This window comes from Gigantopelta aegis, chromosome 12, assembly GCF_016097555.1.
Source record: "Gigantopelta aegis isolate Gae_Host chromosome 12, Gae_host_genome, whole genome shotgun sequence".
NCBI lineage: Eukaryota > Metazoa > Mollusca > Gastropoda > Neomphalida > Peltospiridae > Gigantopelta > Gigantopelta aegis.
Window position 1 is genome coordinate 14,262,455 of NC_054710.1, and position 16,019 is coordinate 14,278,473.

At 36.4% G+C, this 16,019-nt stretch overlaps 2 protein-coding genes across 2 annotated transcripts; both read right to left on the minus strand.

Annotated features, from left to right (window-relative positions):
- Positions 1-7: 7 nt before the first annotated feature.
- Positions 8-3,631, minus strand: LOC121385843 (gastrula zinc finger protein XlCGF71.1-like; the record flags this gene model as incomplete). Its single annotated transcript, XM_041516631.1, has 2 exons — positions 1,284-3,631; positions 8-395 (listed from the first exon to the last, which is right to left on the minus strand). Coding segments are annotated over exons 1-2 (759 nt in total), but the record flags the coding sequence as incomplete, so codon positions are not given.
- Positions 3,632-3,736: 105 nt separating this feature from the next.
- Positions 3,737-11,578, minus strand: LOC121386453 (zinc finger protein 729-like). Its single transcript, XM_041517352.1, has 2 exons — positions 11,477-11,578; positions 3,737-6,538 (listed from the first exon to the last, which is right to left on the minus strand). Exon 2 carries the CDS (start codon positions 6,418-6,420, stop codon positions 4,417-4,419), a length of 2,004 nt encoding a protein of 667 aa, XP_041373286.1. The 5' UTR covers positions 6,421-6,538; positions 11,477-11,578; the 3' UTR covers positions 3,737-4,416.
- Positions 11,579-16,019: the final 4,441 nt, after the last annotated feature.

Here is a 16,019-nt window from a genome sequence, read left to right on the forward strand (position 1 = left end):
CCTTGAAAGGTTTCTCACCAGTATGAATCGACATGTGCTGCTTTAAACTGGAGCTCTGTGTAAAACATTTTGTGCACACTTCACCTTTGAAAGGTTTCTCTCCAGTATGAATCAACATATGCTGCTTTAAACTGGAGCTCTGTGTAAAACATTTTGTGCACACTTCACCTTTGAAAGGTTTCTCTCCAGTATGAATCGACATATGCTGCTTTAAACTGGAGCTCTGTGTAAAACATTTTGTGCACACTTCACCTTTGAAAGGTTTCTCACCAGTATGAATCGACATGTGCTGCTTTAAACTGGAGCTCTGTGTAAAACATTTTGTGCACACTTCACCTTTGAAAGGTTTCTCACCAGTATGAATCGACATGTGCTGCTTTAAAGGGACATTCCTGAGTTTGCTGCATTGTAAGATGTTTCCGACTAATAAAATATTTACCGGCCTCAGTGGCGTCGTGGTTAGGCCATCGGTCTACAGGCTGGTAGGTACTGGGTTCGAATCAAAGTCGAGGCATGGGATTTTTAATCCAGATACCGACTCCAAACCCTGAGTGAGTGCTCCGCAAACCACTTGCACCGACCAGTGATCCATAACTGGTTCAACAAAGGCCATGGTTTGTGCTATCCTGCCTGTGGGAAGCGCAAATAAAAGATCCCTTGCTGCCTGTCGTAAAAGAGTAGCCTATGTGGCGACAGCGGGTTTCCTCTAAAAAACAATGTCAGAATGACCATATGTTTGACGTCAAATAGCCGATGATAAGATACAAAAATCAATGTGCTCTAGTGGCGTCGTTAAATAAAACAAACTTTACTTTACTTTAATAAAATATTTTTACGATTAAACTTACATATTAAATATATTTTCTTGTTTAGAATATCAGTGTCTGTATATTCAATGGGTTTCTGGTCATCTTAATATTTGGAAGAAGCTCAAACTGGATTTTGTCTTCAAATAATTTCGTACGTACGAAAAAAAAATTTAGGCAATAAAATGAAATGTAACCTAGTACAAATATTAGAACGATCAGAAATACGTTTAATATACAGCCACTAATATTTTACGGAGAAAAATATATTTGATATGTAATTACAATCGTTAAAAAGTCTCTGTTAGTCAATAGCATCTTTAAAATTGCAGCAAACTCAGGAATGTCCCTTTAAGCTGGAACTCTGTGAAAACCATTTTGTGCACACTTCACATTTGATAGGTGCGTCACCACTATGAATCAACGTATGCGGTTTTAAGCTGGAAATACAAGCAAAACAGTTTGTGCACACTTCACATTTGAAAAGGTTTCTTCCCAGTATGAATCGACATGTGCTGCTTTAAGCTGGTGCTCTGTGTAAAACATTTTGTGCACACTTCACATTTGAAAGGTTTCTCGCCAGTATGAATTAACATATGTTGCTTTAAGTTGGAGCTCTGTGTAAAAGATTTTGTGCACACTTCACATTTGAAAGGCGTCTTGCCTGTATGAATCAACATATGCAGGTTTAAGTGGGAACGAAGTTTAAAACATTTCGTACACACTTCACATTTGAAAGGTTTCTCATCAGTATGAATTAGCTGATGTTTTCTGAATTTGTAACCATTTGTAAAACATTTCGTGTACACTTCACATTGGAAGGGCTTGTTGCCTTTATGAATCATCATATGTTGTTTTAAGTTGTAACAACTCGTAAAACATTTCGTGCACAATTCACACTTGAATGGTCTCTCACCAGTATGAATCAGCGTTTAGCACTATGGACTTTAATAACGTGTTTGTAGTTTCGGCTTGCTGTTTTTAACTCGTCTTCACTAGCCCTACACTTTTCCAGCTGGTGTTTCTTTTTGGCCACGTGGAAATTACGTCTGCTTTGTAAACACTGCGTCCGAAACTATTGCTTATGACCTCGTTTGGCTTTTGATTTCCTTCTTACCCTATTTGTTGTTACGCAACCAAAAGCTTTTCCAGCACTTTTAAGAAATATAGCAGTGACTTTCTTCACTGCGTCGTCAACGTTAGTCGGGTACTGCGTCCCGTCTTGTAAGCCGGTCACAATACTGTCGATCTCTGATTGGTTAATTTCTTGTAAGAATCGGTCACTCAGCGTCCCATTCCATCTCCGTGGGCCTGTCACATTATTCGGGGGATATCTATTTGGAACAAATCACAGTTTTGTTTGATACACAGTTCTACTGGAGAATGTATATCGGATAATAATGGGTCAAATTCGCAAACTTTAAAATGTTGAACAAGATTAAAAACATCATAACTTGCGATTGCATAATCAACCAGGCTAACGCCTTTGCATGTGACCATACCAATATAACTATCAGCACCTAGTCTCCCATTCATAATAAAAATATTATTAATTTTACACAAGTCAACCAATTTGTACCCATTACTATTAGGTTTGGCTAAGTCTTGATTATATCGTTTTAAGGGTACACAAATTGTCTCCCAAGTGCAATTAATACTGTCAACATCATCTGGTAAATAGCTGAAGTTGTTACAGTTTGACACATGTTCAGAACTAGTGTAGTCATTTAATAACCTAGTGCGTGATAATAAACCAATGGTATATAAACTGTTATAAAAAAGGTATAATATTTATACAAGATTTACTGGATGAATATAGGCAATTTATGAAGTATGAAATATTTAAAGAAAAATATAGTGTTAATTTGTTATTTTTTAAAAATACGGTACATTAATAAAAGTAGTGAAATTGTTCATTTACAACATTACCAGTATGCATAACTAAACTTTTACTCCGTTAAATACCATGGGGTCAATATTACAGCCCACCTTTTACAATATTTAAAGATCCCTCTTTACTATAGTTATAGTATAGGATTCTACAAAGAATAATAACTAACACTTTCTTATATAAAATTAAATACATAGACTGACACAAATGTTTGCAATGTTTGTCATACCCAACCATAAAAATTACAACATTTGTTTTATCAATCCCAAAAGGTATTGGAACTTTGGTAACATACAGAACAATGGATTATCAACAATGGAGGAAATACTACGTTAGATAAAAATACAATATTGTTTGAAATTACAAAAAGAAAAATAGAAAGACATTTATAATCTTGCTGATTCTTAATATAAAGAACTACATATACAGGATGAAAAAAAAAGAACCAAAAAAACCCCATGGATTTAAGAAATATGTAGTTTTCAAAATTGTTATCAAGAAATGAGATATTAAAAAGTAAATATTGCATAAAAATTGTCATTTTAAAGAATTTGATTAATAATGGGCTCCTTGGCAAATATTTTTTTTTTCATATTAGTCATAATATATATATATATTTTTTTTTTTTTTTTTTTTTTTTTTTGGTCCCTCACATAGAAACGCACAGCCCATGTAGAGGGGTATACATGAGTTGTTCAATACACTATCCTAAATACAAGCACAGAGAAAGATAAATCAAAAACCCTTAATAAATAAGGTACACACACATCTTGGCAAATAATTTTACATACTTCTTTTTTAGTAGATTATAATGGCATAATCTGATGTTTTTTAAGGTAAAAGATTCTAGTCTGGAAATCTTCTATTCTCTTACTGTCAACTTTGTTTTAAATATATATATATTTATGTTTCCGTAATAATATCTGTTTTTCTTTCTCCCCCCCCCCCCCCCCCAATCTCTCTCTCTCTCTCTCTCTCTCTCTCTCTCTCTCTCTCTCTCTCTCTCTCTCTCTCTCTCTCTCTCTCAGTGCATCATGCTGGTTATTAGGTTATCAAATACCTAATAAAACAAGTTGACAGTCACAAGTGATAGTAATATTGAAGTAACATTAACGTAACACTTTAAAACCGATACAAGAAAATACGTACTCATACGCTCTACCATTATTTATTGCCAGCTACTGGAGGTAATATATTTGTTACTTCTGACATATAGTATTAATATACAGATAATATATATTTTAGTCAACTAAGAAAATGAATGAATAAATAATTATTAAAATAGTGATTACTTCTTTTTCTTCAGGCACAAAATCTGCATCAGAGATGGATACACAACTTTTTTGTCTAGAATCATGTCACTCAATCTACATCTTCAGTTCAGTTCCTCCTGTATGAATCAACATATGCTGTCTTAAGCTGGAACTCTGAGCAAAACATTTTGTGCACACATCAACATATGTTGCTTTAAGCTGTAACTCTGTGAAATTATTTTTTTACACACTTCACATATGAAAGCATTGTTGCCTTTATGAATCAACATATGTTGTTTTATGTTGGAACTATTAGCAAAACATGTTGCGCACACTTCACATTTGAAAGGTTTCTCCCCAGTATGAATCAACATATGCTGCTTTAAGCTGGATCTAAGTGAAAAAAAAATTGTGCACACTTCACATTTGAAAGGTTTGTCACTAGTATGAATTAGCATATGCTGCTTTAAACTGGAACTAAGTGAAAAAATTTTGTGCACACTTCACATTTCAAAGGTTTCTCACCAGTATGAATTAACATATGATGCTTTAAGTTGGAACTGTGTGCAAACCAGTTTGGCCACACTTCACATTTGAAAAGTGCCTTACCAGTATGAATCAGCATATGTTGTTTTACGCTTGAAATATCAGGAAACTTTTTTTTGCATACTTCACATTTTAAAGCATTGTTGCCTTTATGAATCAACATATGCTGCTTTAAGCTGGAACTAAGTGAAAAACATTTAGTGCACACTTCACATTTCAAAGGTTTCTCCCCAGTATGAATCAACATATGCTGCTTTAAGCTGGATCTAAGTGAAAAACATTTTGTGCACACTTCACATTTGAAAGGTTTCTCACTAGTATGAATTAGCATATGCTGCTTTAAACTGGAACTAAGTGAAAAACATTTTGTGCACACTTCACATTTCAAAGGTTTCTCACCAGTATGAATTAACATATGATGCTTTAAGTTGGAACTGTGTGCAAACCAGTTTGGCCACACTTCACATTTGAAAAGTGCCGTACCAGTATGAATCAGCATATGTTGTTTTACGCTTGAAATATCAGGACATTTTTTTTTGCATACTTCACATTTTAAAGCATTGTTGCCTTTATGAATCAACATATGCTGCTTTAAGCTGGAACTAAGTGAAAAACATTTAGTGCACACTTCACATTTGAAAGGTTTCTCCTCAGTATGAATCAACATATGCTGCTTTAAGCTGGATCTAAGTGAAAAACATTTTGTGCACACTTCACATTTGAAAGGTTTCTCACTAGTATGAATTAGCATATGCTGCTTTAAACTGGAACTAAGTGAAAAACATTTTGTGCACACTTCACATTTCAAAGGTTTCTCACCAGTATGAATTAACATATGATGCTTTAAGTTGGAACTGTGTGCAAACCAGTTTGGCCACACTTCACATTTGAAAAGTGCCTTACCAGTATGAATCAGCATATGTTGTTTTACGCTTGAAATATCAGGAAAACATTTTTTGCATACTTCACATTTTAAAGCATTGTTGCCTTTATGAATCAACATATGCTGCTTTAAGCTGGAACTAAGTGAAAAACATTTAGTGCACACTTCACATTTCAAAGGTTTCTCCCCAGTATGAATCAACATATGCTGCTTTAAGCTGGATCTAAGTGAAAAACATTTTGTGCACACTTCACATTTGAAAGGTTTCTCACTAGTATGAATTAACATATGCTGCTTTAAACTGGAACTAAGTGAAAAACATTTTGTGCACACTTCACATTTCAAAGGTTTCTCACCAGTATGAATTAACATATGATGCTTTAAGTTGGAACTGTGTGCAAACCAGTTTGGCCACACTTCACATTTGAAAAGTGCCTTACCAGTATGAATCAGCATATGTTGTTTTACGCTTGAAATATCAGGAAAACATTTTTTGCATACTTCACATTTTAAAGCATTGTTGCCTTTATGAATCAACATATGCTGCTTTAAGCTGGAACTAAGTGAAAAACATTTAGTGCACACTTCACATTTCAAAGGTTTCTCCCCAGTATGAATCAACATATGGTGTTTTAAGTGGTAATAACGCATGAAACATTTTGTGCACAATTCACATTTGAATGGCTTCTCACCAGTATGAATCAGTGTATGTACTTTCAAGTGGGAACTCCGCCTAAAACATTTTTTGCACACTTCACATTTGAAAGCTTTTTCTCCAGTGTGGATATGCATGTGTCTTTTAATGTTACCCTTGGTTGAGAAATCCATTAAGCACATTCCACACTTGAAAGGTCTTTCTCCAATGTGGATCTGCATGTGTCTTTTAATGTTACGCTTGGTTGAAAAATCCTTTAAGCACATTCCACACCTGAACGGTCTTTCAACAGAATGAACAAGCATGTGTCTTTCTGGAAGAGACTTGGCTTTACAACTCTTTGAGCAGACTTCACATTGGAAACACCCTTTATCCCCGAGCGACATGTTGGTTTCCAATGCAGGTCTTCAGCTGATGACGTTTGCCAGACTACAGTCTACTCTGTGCTCAGTAAACATCTGACGTGTATCCAAAGTTGCAGTACTAGTATCTATACAGCTAGCACTGAAATAGAAAATCACCAATGAATTAATAAAACAGAAACTAAGAAAGACACTCACTTTGGTGGCACATCGTTTGACGCCATGCACATTCAGTATGACAGGTGCACACTGGCGTTGGTGACATTTTTACGTCATGCAGCGTTGGTGACAGTTTTCAAATCATGCATAATCAGTCGGACGGTGCCGGCGTCACTGACTCACGACTAGTAATCATGGGAATGAAAAAAAATAAGTGCGTGTCTGTGTGTGTGAGAGAGAGAGAGAGAGAGAGAGAGAGAGAGAGAGAGAGAGAGAGAGAGAGAGAGAGAGAGAGAGGGAGAGAGAGATAGTGGGAGATACAGGGATGAGGGAGGGAGACGGAGGGAGTGAGAGAGAAAGAGGGGGAGGGAAAAGAGAGATAGTGGGTGTGAGAGAGAGAGAGAGAGAGAGAGAGAGAGAGAGAGAGAGAGAGAGAGAGAGAGAGAGAGAGAGAGAGATAGTGGGAGAGAGAGGGATGGAGGGAGAAGATATAGACAGAGGGAGGGAGGGAGAGAGACGGAGGGGGAGAGAGAGAGAGAGATAGTGGGAGATAGATGGAGAGAGAAGAGAGAGACAGAGGAAGGTAGAGAGAGACGGCGGGAGGGAGAGAGAAAGAGACGGCGGGAGAGAGAGAGAGAGAGAGAGAGAGAGAGAGAGAGAGAGAGAGAGAGAGAGAGAGAGAGATGTGCTCAACATTTATCAGCTTGGCTCTACTAGTGTGATAATCAATTATAAAAATCAATAATTCTCTGTGGTAAAAATGATATCTGTAATTATTTTTCCAATTTAGTTGATGGAAATAATGGAAATATATTGGAGGTGTTTGCTTTCAATAGTACATCAAAACTATTATATTAAATAATTATTAAATGAAACGCTCATGTTTCACCATAGGTCGTTAGACAACATTCTGTTCTGTTTTGTTCTCTTTAAAGATCCATTTATAAACATCTTATTAGAAAAGGAGAAATACTTTTTACAATTTACAAACATATTTTATTACTTTGCTTATTTTTAAAAATAAAAATGATTTGAGTAATTATTATTTTCTTCTAAGCAATATTTTCCGTGGGGTATTTTTGTAAACAGACTCAGACGTCAATTCAATTAATTAAACAATTGTCAAAACATATCATCATAAAAAATGCTCCACAACTTTTCACCTAGACCCTATTTTCAACCCGTAAAAAAAATGGACATCAAGTCTGGTTAATTTACAAACCTGTAACAAATTTGGATACAACAGAGTGAAGCAAGTCTGTGACGTTGAAATACCCTTAAAAATAGACTAAACACTCGGCTCCATCACCGTTACTTCTGAGACGCACGTATGTTTTAAAAAATATGAAAAATGTATTTTGTTTTTGTTTGTTTTGTTTAACGACACCACTAGAGCGCCTTGATTTATTAATAATCGGCTATTGGATGTCAAACATTTATTCTAGACTGTTATGTCATGATTTTGGAATTTCCGTTTGTTTTTGCTACATTTGAAATAACTATATTATTTATATTATTTGTATTCCATAGAAACATAAATCCATTTTTTCCCCTTCAGAATCATGGTAATTCTGACATAGTCTCACAGAGGAAACCCGGTACATTTTTTCATTAGTAGTAACGGATCTTTTGATATACCAGTCGCGGTACAAATGGCTAGACCGAGAAATAGCCGACTAAGCCCACCGACGGGGATCGATCTTAAACCGACGCGTATCAAGCGAGTGCTTTACCGCTGGGCTACTTCCCGCCCTATGCATTTTGCGGTATTAGAAACACCAGGATGACCGGAAATGGATACAATATGAGTAATGTTTGATTTTTAGTGATCATAAACGGCTCTAATAGTGGAAAATATCCCTTAGCGTTTATAAACTAAAGCACTGTCGGAAATAGAATAAAAATGATTTTTGTCAATTATTTCTTTCATATTAAACTGACAAGTAAATATTTTGTAAATACCTATTTAATGATACTCTACCTAATTTACCATTTACTTGTTTTGGCTCTCATTGATGTACGAAGTGGTGTTTACTCTTGAAATTAAAATAAATATGACAGTAAATAGGTGATTTGTGACCTTTATTGGAACAGACTATAACACATTTTGATCTATATGTGTCAATTTCATTTACCCTTAAAAAAAATGTTTAACTTAAAACTGCAAGTTAACTTATTATTTTGAATTGCAGTATAAATTATTAATTATGACAAGCATATTTATTGAAAATAAATTAAATATAAGTGCATTAGACATTTACACAATCTTGCAACCATTTAAAGGTGCTATATATATATCATAGTTATATGTGAGCATCTGTTTGTGATAAGGAGCGGGGCGTAGACAGTGGTAAAGCATTCACTTGATGCGTGATCGGTCTAGGATCGATTCCCGTCGGTGGACCCATTGGGCTATTTCTCTTTCCAGCCAATGCTCCACAACTGGTGTAATAAAGGCCGTGGTATGTACTAGCCTGTCTGTGGGATGGTGCATATAAAAGATCCCTTGCTGCTAAACGAAGAGAGTAGTCCGTGAAGTGGCGACAGCGGGATTCCTATGTAAAAATCTGTGTGGTCCTTAACCATGTGTCTGATGCCATATAACCGTAAATAGCATGTGTTGAGTGCGCCGTTAAATAAAACATTTCCTGTTTATGATAAAGATTCTCCAATAAAAATGTATTTTCTACTAGTAGATAAAATTATTTCCTATAATCATTTATGGGCATACAGTTAAAAGTGTCTTCTTTAAATGTTAAATCAAAATTTTATTTAAAAAAAAAAAAAAAAAAAAAATGATTTGCAATAGCAAATTGGCATTGTGCAACATTGAGATAGCACCTTTAATACCGGTATAATAGATCACAAACTCAGAATGGATCTTGACAGTTTTTCTCAAAAGTTACTTATAAATGACTAGGGGTAAACCGTCATCAGAAATGGTCCCTCACATATTATAATAGCAATGAAATTGACATATGTTGACCAACATGTGTTATAGTCGGTTCCAATAAAGTGCACAAATCACCTGTTTACTGACTTCTTTCTTTTAATTTCAAGAGTAAACACCACCTTGTACATCAATGAGAGCCTAAACAAGTAAATGCTAAATTAGGTAGACTGTCATTAAATAGATATTTACCAAATATTTACTTGTCAGTTTAATATGTAAGAAATATTCGACGGATATCATTGTTATTCTATTTCCGACAGTACTATAGTGTCTGTCCTTTGTATTAATTAATTTAAAAAAAACAAAACCCAAAAAACAAAACAACAACAACAACAAAGGCGCCCTTTTGCCACCGTCGTGTTGCACTGGCTGGAACGAGAAATAGGAGAATGTGCCACCGACGGGGATCGATCCTAGACCGACCGCGCATCAAGTGAGCGCTTTTCCACTGGGCTCAAACAAACAAAAAACGAACACTGATTTAACGCACAAAGACGCCATTTTGCCATCATTTGATCAACGTGCTTTCTTTCCTTTCTTAGAGCCTATCAAGAAAATTTGAATGCCACGGCTGTGGAATGGTGCATATTAAAAAAAAAGATTCCTTACTACCAATGGAAAAATTTTGATGGCTTCCTTTCTAAGACAATATGTCACAATTACCAAATAAATGTTTGACATCGAATAGCCGTTGATTAATAAATGAATGTGCAAAATACTTTTACACAATGTGTATGGTGAACAACCACCTATAATTATTACACTGCCCTGTACACAATTGTAGTCTAATCGTTGCCGATACGGCAGTCATAATAAATGGCCTCAGCCGATTTGAAAGATTTGTTATTACACCTAAAGTCGAGAAGTTGAACTACTTCACTTCGATATTTCATTTTTCACCTGGATATATTAAATGATCTTATATCGGGTGGGGTGGGGGGCTAGGGAGATAAGACATGTTGGCACTTAATATTAAAGCATAATGGTCAGACATATGCAGGCGTGGCGAAGATAAGTGAATATTTGTGAAGGGGACCGACTGGTTGAGATTTTTATTTAATTATATATTTATCTTTTTTACAGGAAAATTGAAAACTATATGCTATTAAATGCATTTTCTGAATACGCACACAAACACAAACACACATAGGTCTACACACACACACACACACACACACACACACACACACACACACACACACACACATAAATACTTGTATATATATATGAAAACCATCGCTGCTACTAAAAAGGAACATTTGTATACATGTGCCCCCCCCCCCCCCCCCCCACACACACACACACACCTGCACCGCATCCCCTCCGCTTCCTAAGCCAGTGTTGAATAAGAGAGTCGAATTTCTACGAATGACTTTGTATTAAAATGTAGTTGAACTCTGGTTTGGTAGCACAGGGCGGGACGTAACCCAGTGGTAAACTTAAAAGTGTTCGCATCATGCCCGTCGATGGGCCCACTGCGCTATTTCTCGTCCCGCCCAATGCACCATGACTGGTTTATCAAAGGTTGAATATATGTGCTGTACTGTATGTGGAATGGTGTATGTCAGAGACCACTTGCTTCTAATAGAAATATGTAGCTGGTTTCCTCTTGAAGACTATGTCAAAACTAACAAATGTTTGACACCCAATAGCCGTAATGATTACTAAATCAATGTGATCTAGTGGTGTCATTAACCAAAACAAACTAAACTGGTCTTATATCGGCCATGTTTAACTCGGGACGATAGAACTGCCGTCGTTGCTGTCTATTAATCTAAGATTATGTGTTGATTTTTAAATGACCGATATTGCATTCCACTCAGTCCGAAGTAGTGTTTCATTTCGGTTATCAGTATACAAGTATAGCCCGAAAGTAAATATCAGTTGGTGTATAAAATGAAAAAAAAAAAACACAAAAAAAACACACTCGTGCATACATATCATAATTATTTTTTTCGGTATACCCACCTGATACTACTAATACTGAATCGTTGCTTTGTGTTTATAATCGCACAATACAACAAGTTATACCAATAAACTAAATTCACCAAGAGAAAAAAACAACCCAGTCAACGCAAAGGAAGCGGAAATAGACACACTAATCTGACCCGCTGTTCGGACCATACTCAATACGGACCACTACTATCATTGCGGGAGGTGGCAACTATCCGTCCATGACAGGAAAGGTGGGGGGAGGGGAGAGGAGGGACCGCCTGCACTGGCAGGTGCAAGGGAGCACCAGCAGCCCGATCAAATTGGTAGCAGGCGGGTGGGGGTGGTGGTGGTGCTATGGAATTTGAATGGAGCAGCTAAATGCCAAAGAGAAAAGGGTGCGTAATTTTGATTGAGGGAATTTGGCGCAATTTTGAACGGTCGGTCGAAAGGTAAATGGCCGAGCTAATATAGGTTTTGATATTAGTGAATCGAGAGTAGCTCGTTTAACTCATATCCTTCTGATGTTTATAAAATACTAACCGATCGTGTAATTGAAAGTTGAAAGTTGATTGGCTGTGCAAACTGATTATAACCGATCACGGTCGTACGAAGATACCAAAACAGAGTTGGGTGGGGGGTGGGTGGCACACATACATATATAAATAATGGTGTAGTCTGGAATTTCCTCAGATTTATTTTATTTATCCCATGACACTGATATTTATTGTACAGGTCTGGCTTTGCCTCGGCGTTTTTTTTCTCTGGCTACGCCCCAGATAAATACATGTATAAATATATAAAAAACATCGCTGCTTTTTAATTTTTTTTTTTTTCCCAAATACCATCAGATTTACTGGCAGGCCCATTGGAGCGTGCTTTCAAGTGTGTGTGTGTTTGGCGGGGAGGGGAGAGGGGCAGTGGTTAATGTCGTCATTAGGTAAGGCACGAAATGTCTTGCCCGAGTGCCCATCAGATCTATGAAGAATAGAGTTACAAACAATCCGCTACATTTTCCCATTAATTGCAAGGGATCTTTTCCCGCTCAAGTTCAGTTGACAAAACACTATGCCCAGTAAAGTGAAAGGGGATGGTAAATTACAGAACTGTATAAGAAGAATAAGGGAACAAAAATAACTATAAGCGTATTAATCAGGGGGCAGGTGTGTGTGTGTGGGTGGGGGGGGGGGGCTATGAAGAATAGGGGTACATTCCCATTAAATGTAAGGGATCTTTTCCCGCTCAGGTCCAGTTGACAAAACACTATGCCCTGTAAAGTGAAAGGTGATGGTTAATTACACAACTGTATAAGAAGAACAGGGGTACAAAAATAGCCAGAGGTTTGCCGTTCGTGATTCCTTGGCGGACCTACTTTTCTTTGGAGAGGCCACATTTGCTAAAACGCTTCGTACAATACAATTTTATTAATATGATTATGATTACTATTCTGTGTTGTTATTGCATTCTTCCAATTAAGTTGCACTGCACCACACTGTCTGCTACTAAAATAGATTAATATGATTAAAAGTCACATGATTCGCCTTCATAACTGCAAAGTACAGGGGCGTCGGAAGCAATTAAAAGCTGGCAGGTTCCCATGTTTGTAGGGGCGTGACGTAGCCCAGTCGTACAGCGTTCGCTCGATGCGCGGTCTGTGTGCGATCGATCCCTGTCAGTGGGCCCAGTTGGCTATTTCTCGTTCCAGCCAGTGCACCACGACTGGTATATCAAAGGCTGTGGTATGTACTAGCCTGTCTGTGGAATGGTGCATATAAAAGATCCCTTGCTACTAATCGAAAAGAGTAGCCCATGAAGTGGTGACAGCGGGTTTTCTCTCTCGATATGTGTGTGATCTTTAACCATATGTCTGACGCCATATAACCGTAAATAAATTGTGTTGAGTACGTCGTTAAATAAAATATGCCTTTCTTTCTCATGTTTGTAGGGAAAGGAAGGAGGGGGGTCAGGATTGTTCTTGCCCGAATTAAACGAAAATGCTCGAATGTGAAAAAAACATTTATATCAGTAGTATAATCAAACCGCTATATATGGGTTGGAAATGAATCAGTACACATTTTTATATGGATTACAACTAATTTTGAAGGAAATACATTGTTAAAAAGGTCTCAGGTTTACACATATTGCCCGAATATCTCCATAATATTTGCCCGAAAGAGATGTTTTACTCCAGAACTACGGGACAGTTGCTCCCTGTCACAAGTCAAGATTGGTACGTATATAATTTTATAGTTTTATTTTAACGTGTACGATTATAAAAGATGGTCTGTATGGTAATCGACACGGTTATGTTTATTTCACCAATGCCTTGTTTGTAACTTGGCGATGTACGTGCAAGGCCACGCACGTGCATTTTATACTTATTGTGTTTGCCGCAATACGGTTGTACACTGTCCAATCAAATAGAAGATTGTGTCATTTTATTAATATAAACACAGGCGTTGTGTAGTGTTTAATTACTCGACCATAAATTTCTTAGAATCCATGTCAAGAGTTATTTGGGTTGTTTTAAGTCGTGGGTAACATTTGGTTTCAATTGTATTATAATTTTATGCAAAAAGGTGGAAATGTTTATGATTATGTTCTTAGAATCCATGTCAAGAGTCATTTGGGTTGTTTTAAGCCGTGGGTAATATTTGGTTTCAATTGTATTATAATTTTGTGCAGAAAGGTGGAAATGTTTATGATTATGTTCTTAGAATCCATGTCAAGAGTGATTTCGGTTGTTTTAAGCCGTGGGTAATATTTGGTTTCAATTGTATTATAACTTTGTGCAGAAAGGTGGAAGTGTTTATGATTATGTTCTTAGAATGCATGTCAAGAGTCATTTGGGTTGTTTTAAGCCGTGGGTAATATTTGGTTTCAATTGTATTATAATTTTGTGCAGAAAGGTGGAAATGTTTATGATTATGTTCTTAGAATCCATGTCAAGAGTGATTTCGGTTGTTTTAAGCCGTGGGTAATATTTGGTTTCAATTGTATTATAACTTTGTGCAGAAAGGTGGAAGTGTTTTTGATTATGTTCTTAGAATCCATGTCAAGAGTTATTTCGGTTGTTTTAAGCCGTGGGTAATATTTAGTTTTAATTGTATTATAATTTTGTGCAGAAAGGTGTAAATGTTGATGATTATGTTATCAAATGATTTATTATTGTGGTGAACTGATTACATGGTTTACATTTTCCATTATGAAAGGGTTTTGTATAAATATGCACACGAATTAAAAATGTATATTAATTTCAGCGTTTCGTCCGTTCCTCCATTCGTTTGTATGGCTGGGTTGTAGGACGTATTGCAGCAAGATGGCTGGATTTCATCTTGGAGCTAACTTCGCTAGAGGGATCCAGTGTAGACTGATGACGTCAGAAGTGAGTGTGGGCTTGACTGGCGTATTTAGAACATTCGTTATAATCATTGGAGAATGCCATTAGTTATCGTTATTGGAGAATGACATTGGCATTCGTTATCGTCATTGGAGAATGAATTTGTTATCTTTATCGACATGTTTGATGTTCGTACCTTCATCATTTGTGTGCCATTGTATCGTATAGAAGAACGTAAACACTGAATATTTGTTGTGTAATCCCTTTCGGATATTGCATCTACATTTACGAACATTTTTATTTATTTGTATTTTTTTTTAATTTGGGGTGGGGGGCTAGTGATTTTTCCTGGGGACTAGTACCTTTCCTCAGCTACCCCCGGGCCAGTGAAAATATACTCTGTCAAAAAAGAAATGCATAGGTGATAGGGAAAGAAGTAAGTGTTTGATTTTACAAAATATTAGGTCTTTTTACAATGTTTCCCCCCCCCCCTCCCCCCCTCTGTATGTATTTATTATTATTATTATTATTATTACCCCAGAAACCATTTGGTAATGTCAGGGTTGGGGGCCCTGAAGTCCTTACTTACAATAGGAGTCTATAATATAACTACATATAGGCCTATATGTCAGGGATCTATCCAGACATTCTCTGATACCCAAAAATGAATGAATGAATGAATGAATGAATGTTTAACGACACCTCAGCACGAAAAATACATCGGCTATTGGGTGTCAAACTATGGTAATGCAAATAAATAAAGTGATGATCAACATCAATATAAAAATTCAAGATTTCTCAAAGAAAATGTTACACCCCTGCACCACGGTGAGGTTACAGCACGCGCAGGGGCTGGTACCCAAAAAGGTCCCCCTCCCAAAAGAAACAGGCATTGAAAATTCTCAATTTGTCTTCATTGTTTATTTTGTTTTCCCCAATTTCATCTGCTATGGGACCCTGGTGAAAAATCCTGGACAAATCCCTGCATGTACATATATAAATATGCATGTATAGAGGTTATTCTCAACAAGGGATGCAAAATAATGTGACGTGAATAACCTGTATTAAAAATAGCCAATATACAATACCTTTACATTACAGGTTTCATATGCGCAGATGAAAAAATAAGAGAGAATGTTCAAGTAAAGAAAGAGAGAGAAAAAAAAAAAAATAATAATAATAATAAAAAAAAATAATAATAATAATAATAAAATAAAATAAAGAGTAAAGAGTAAAGAA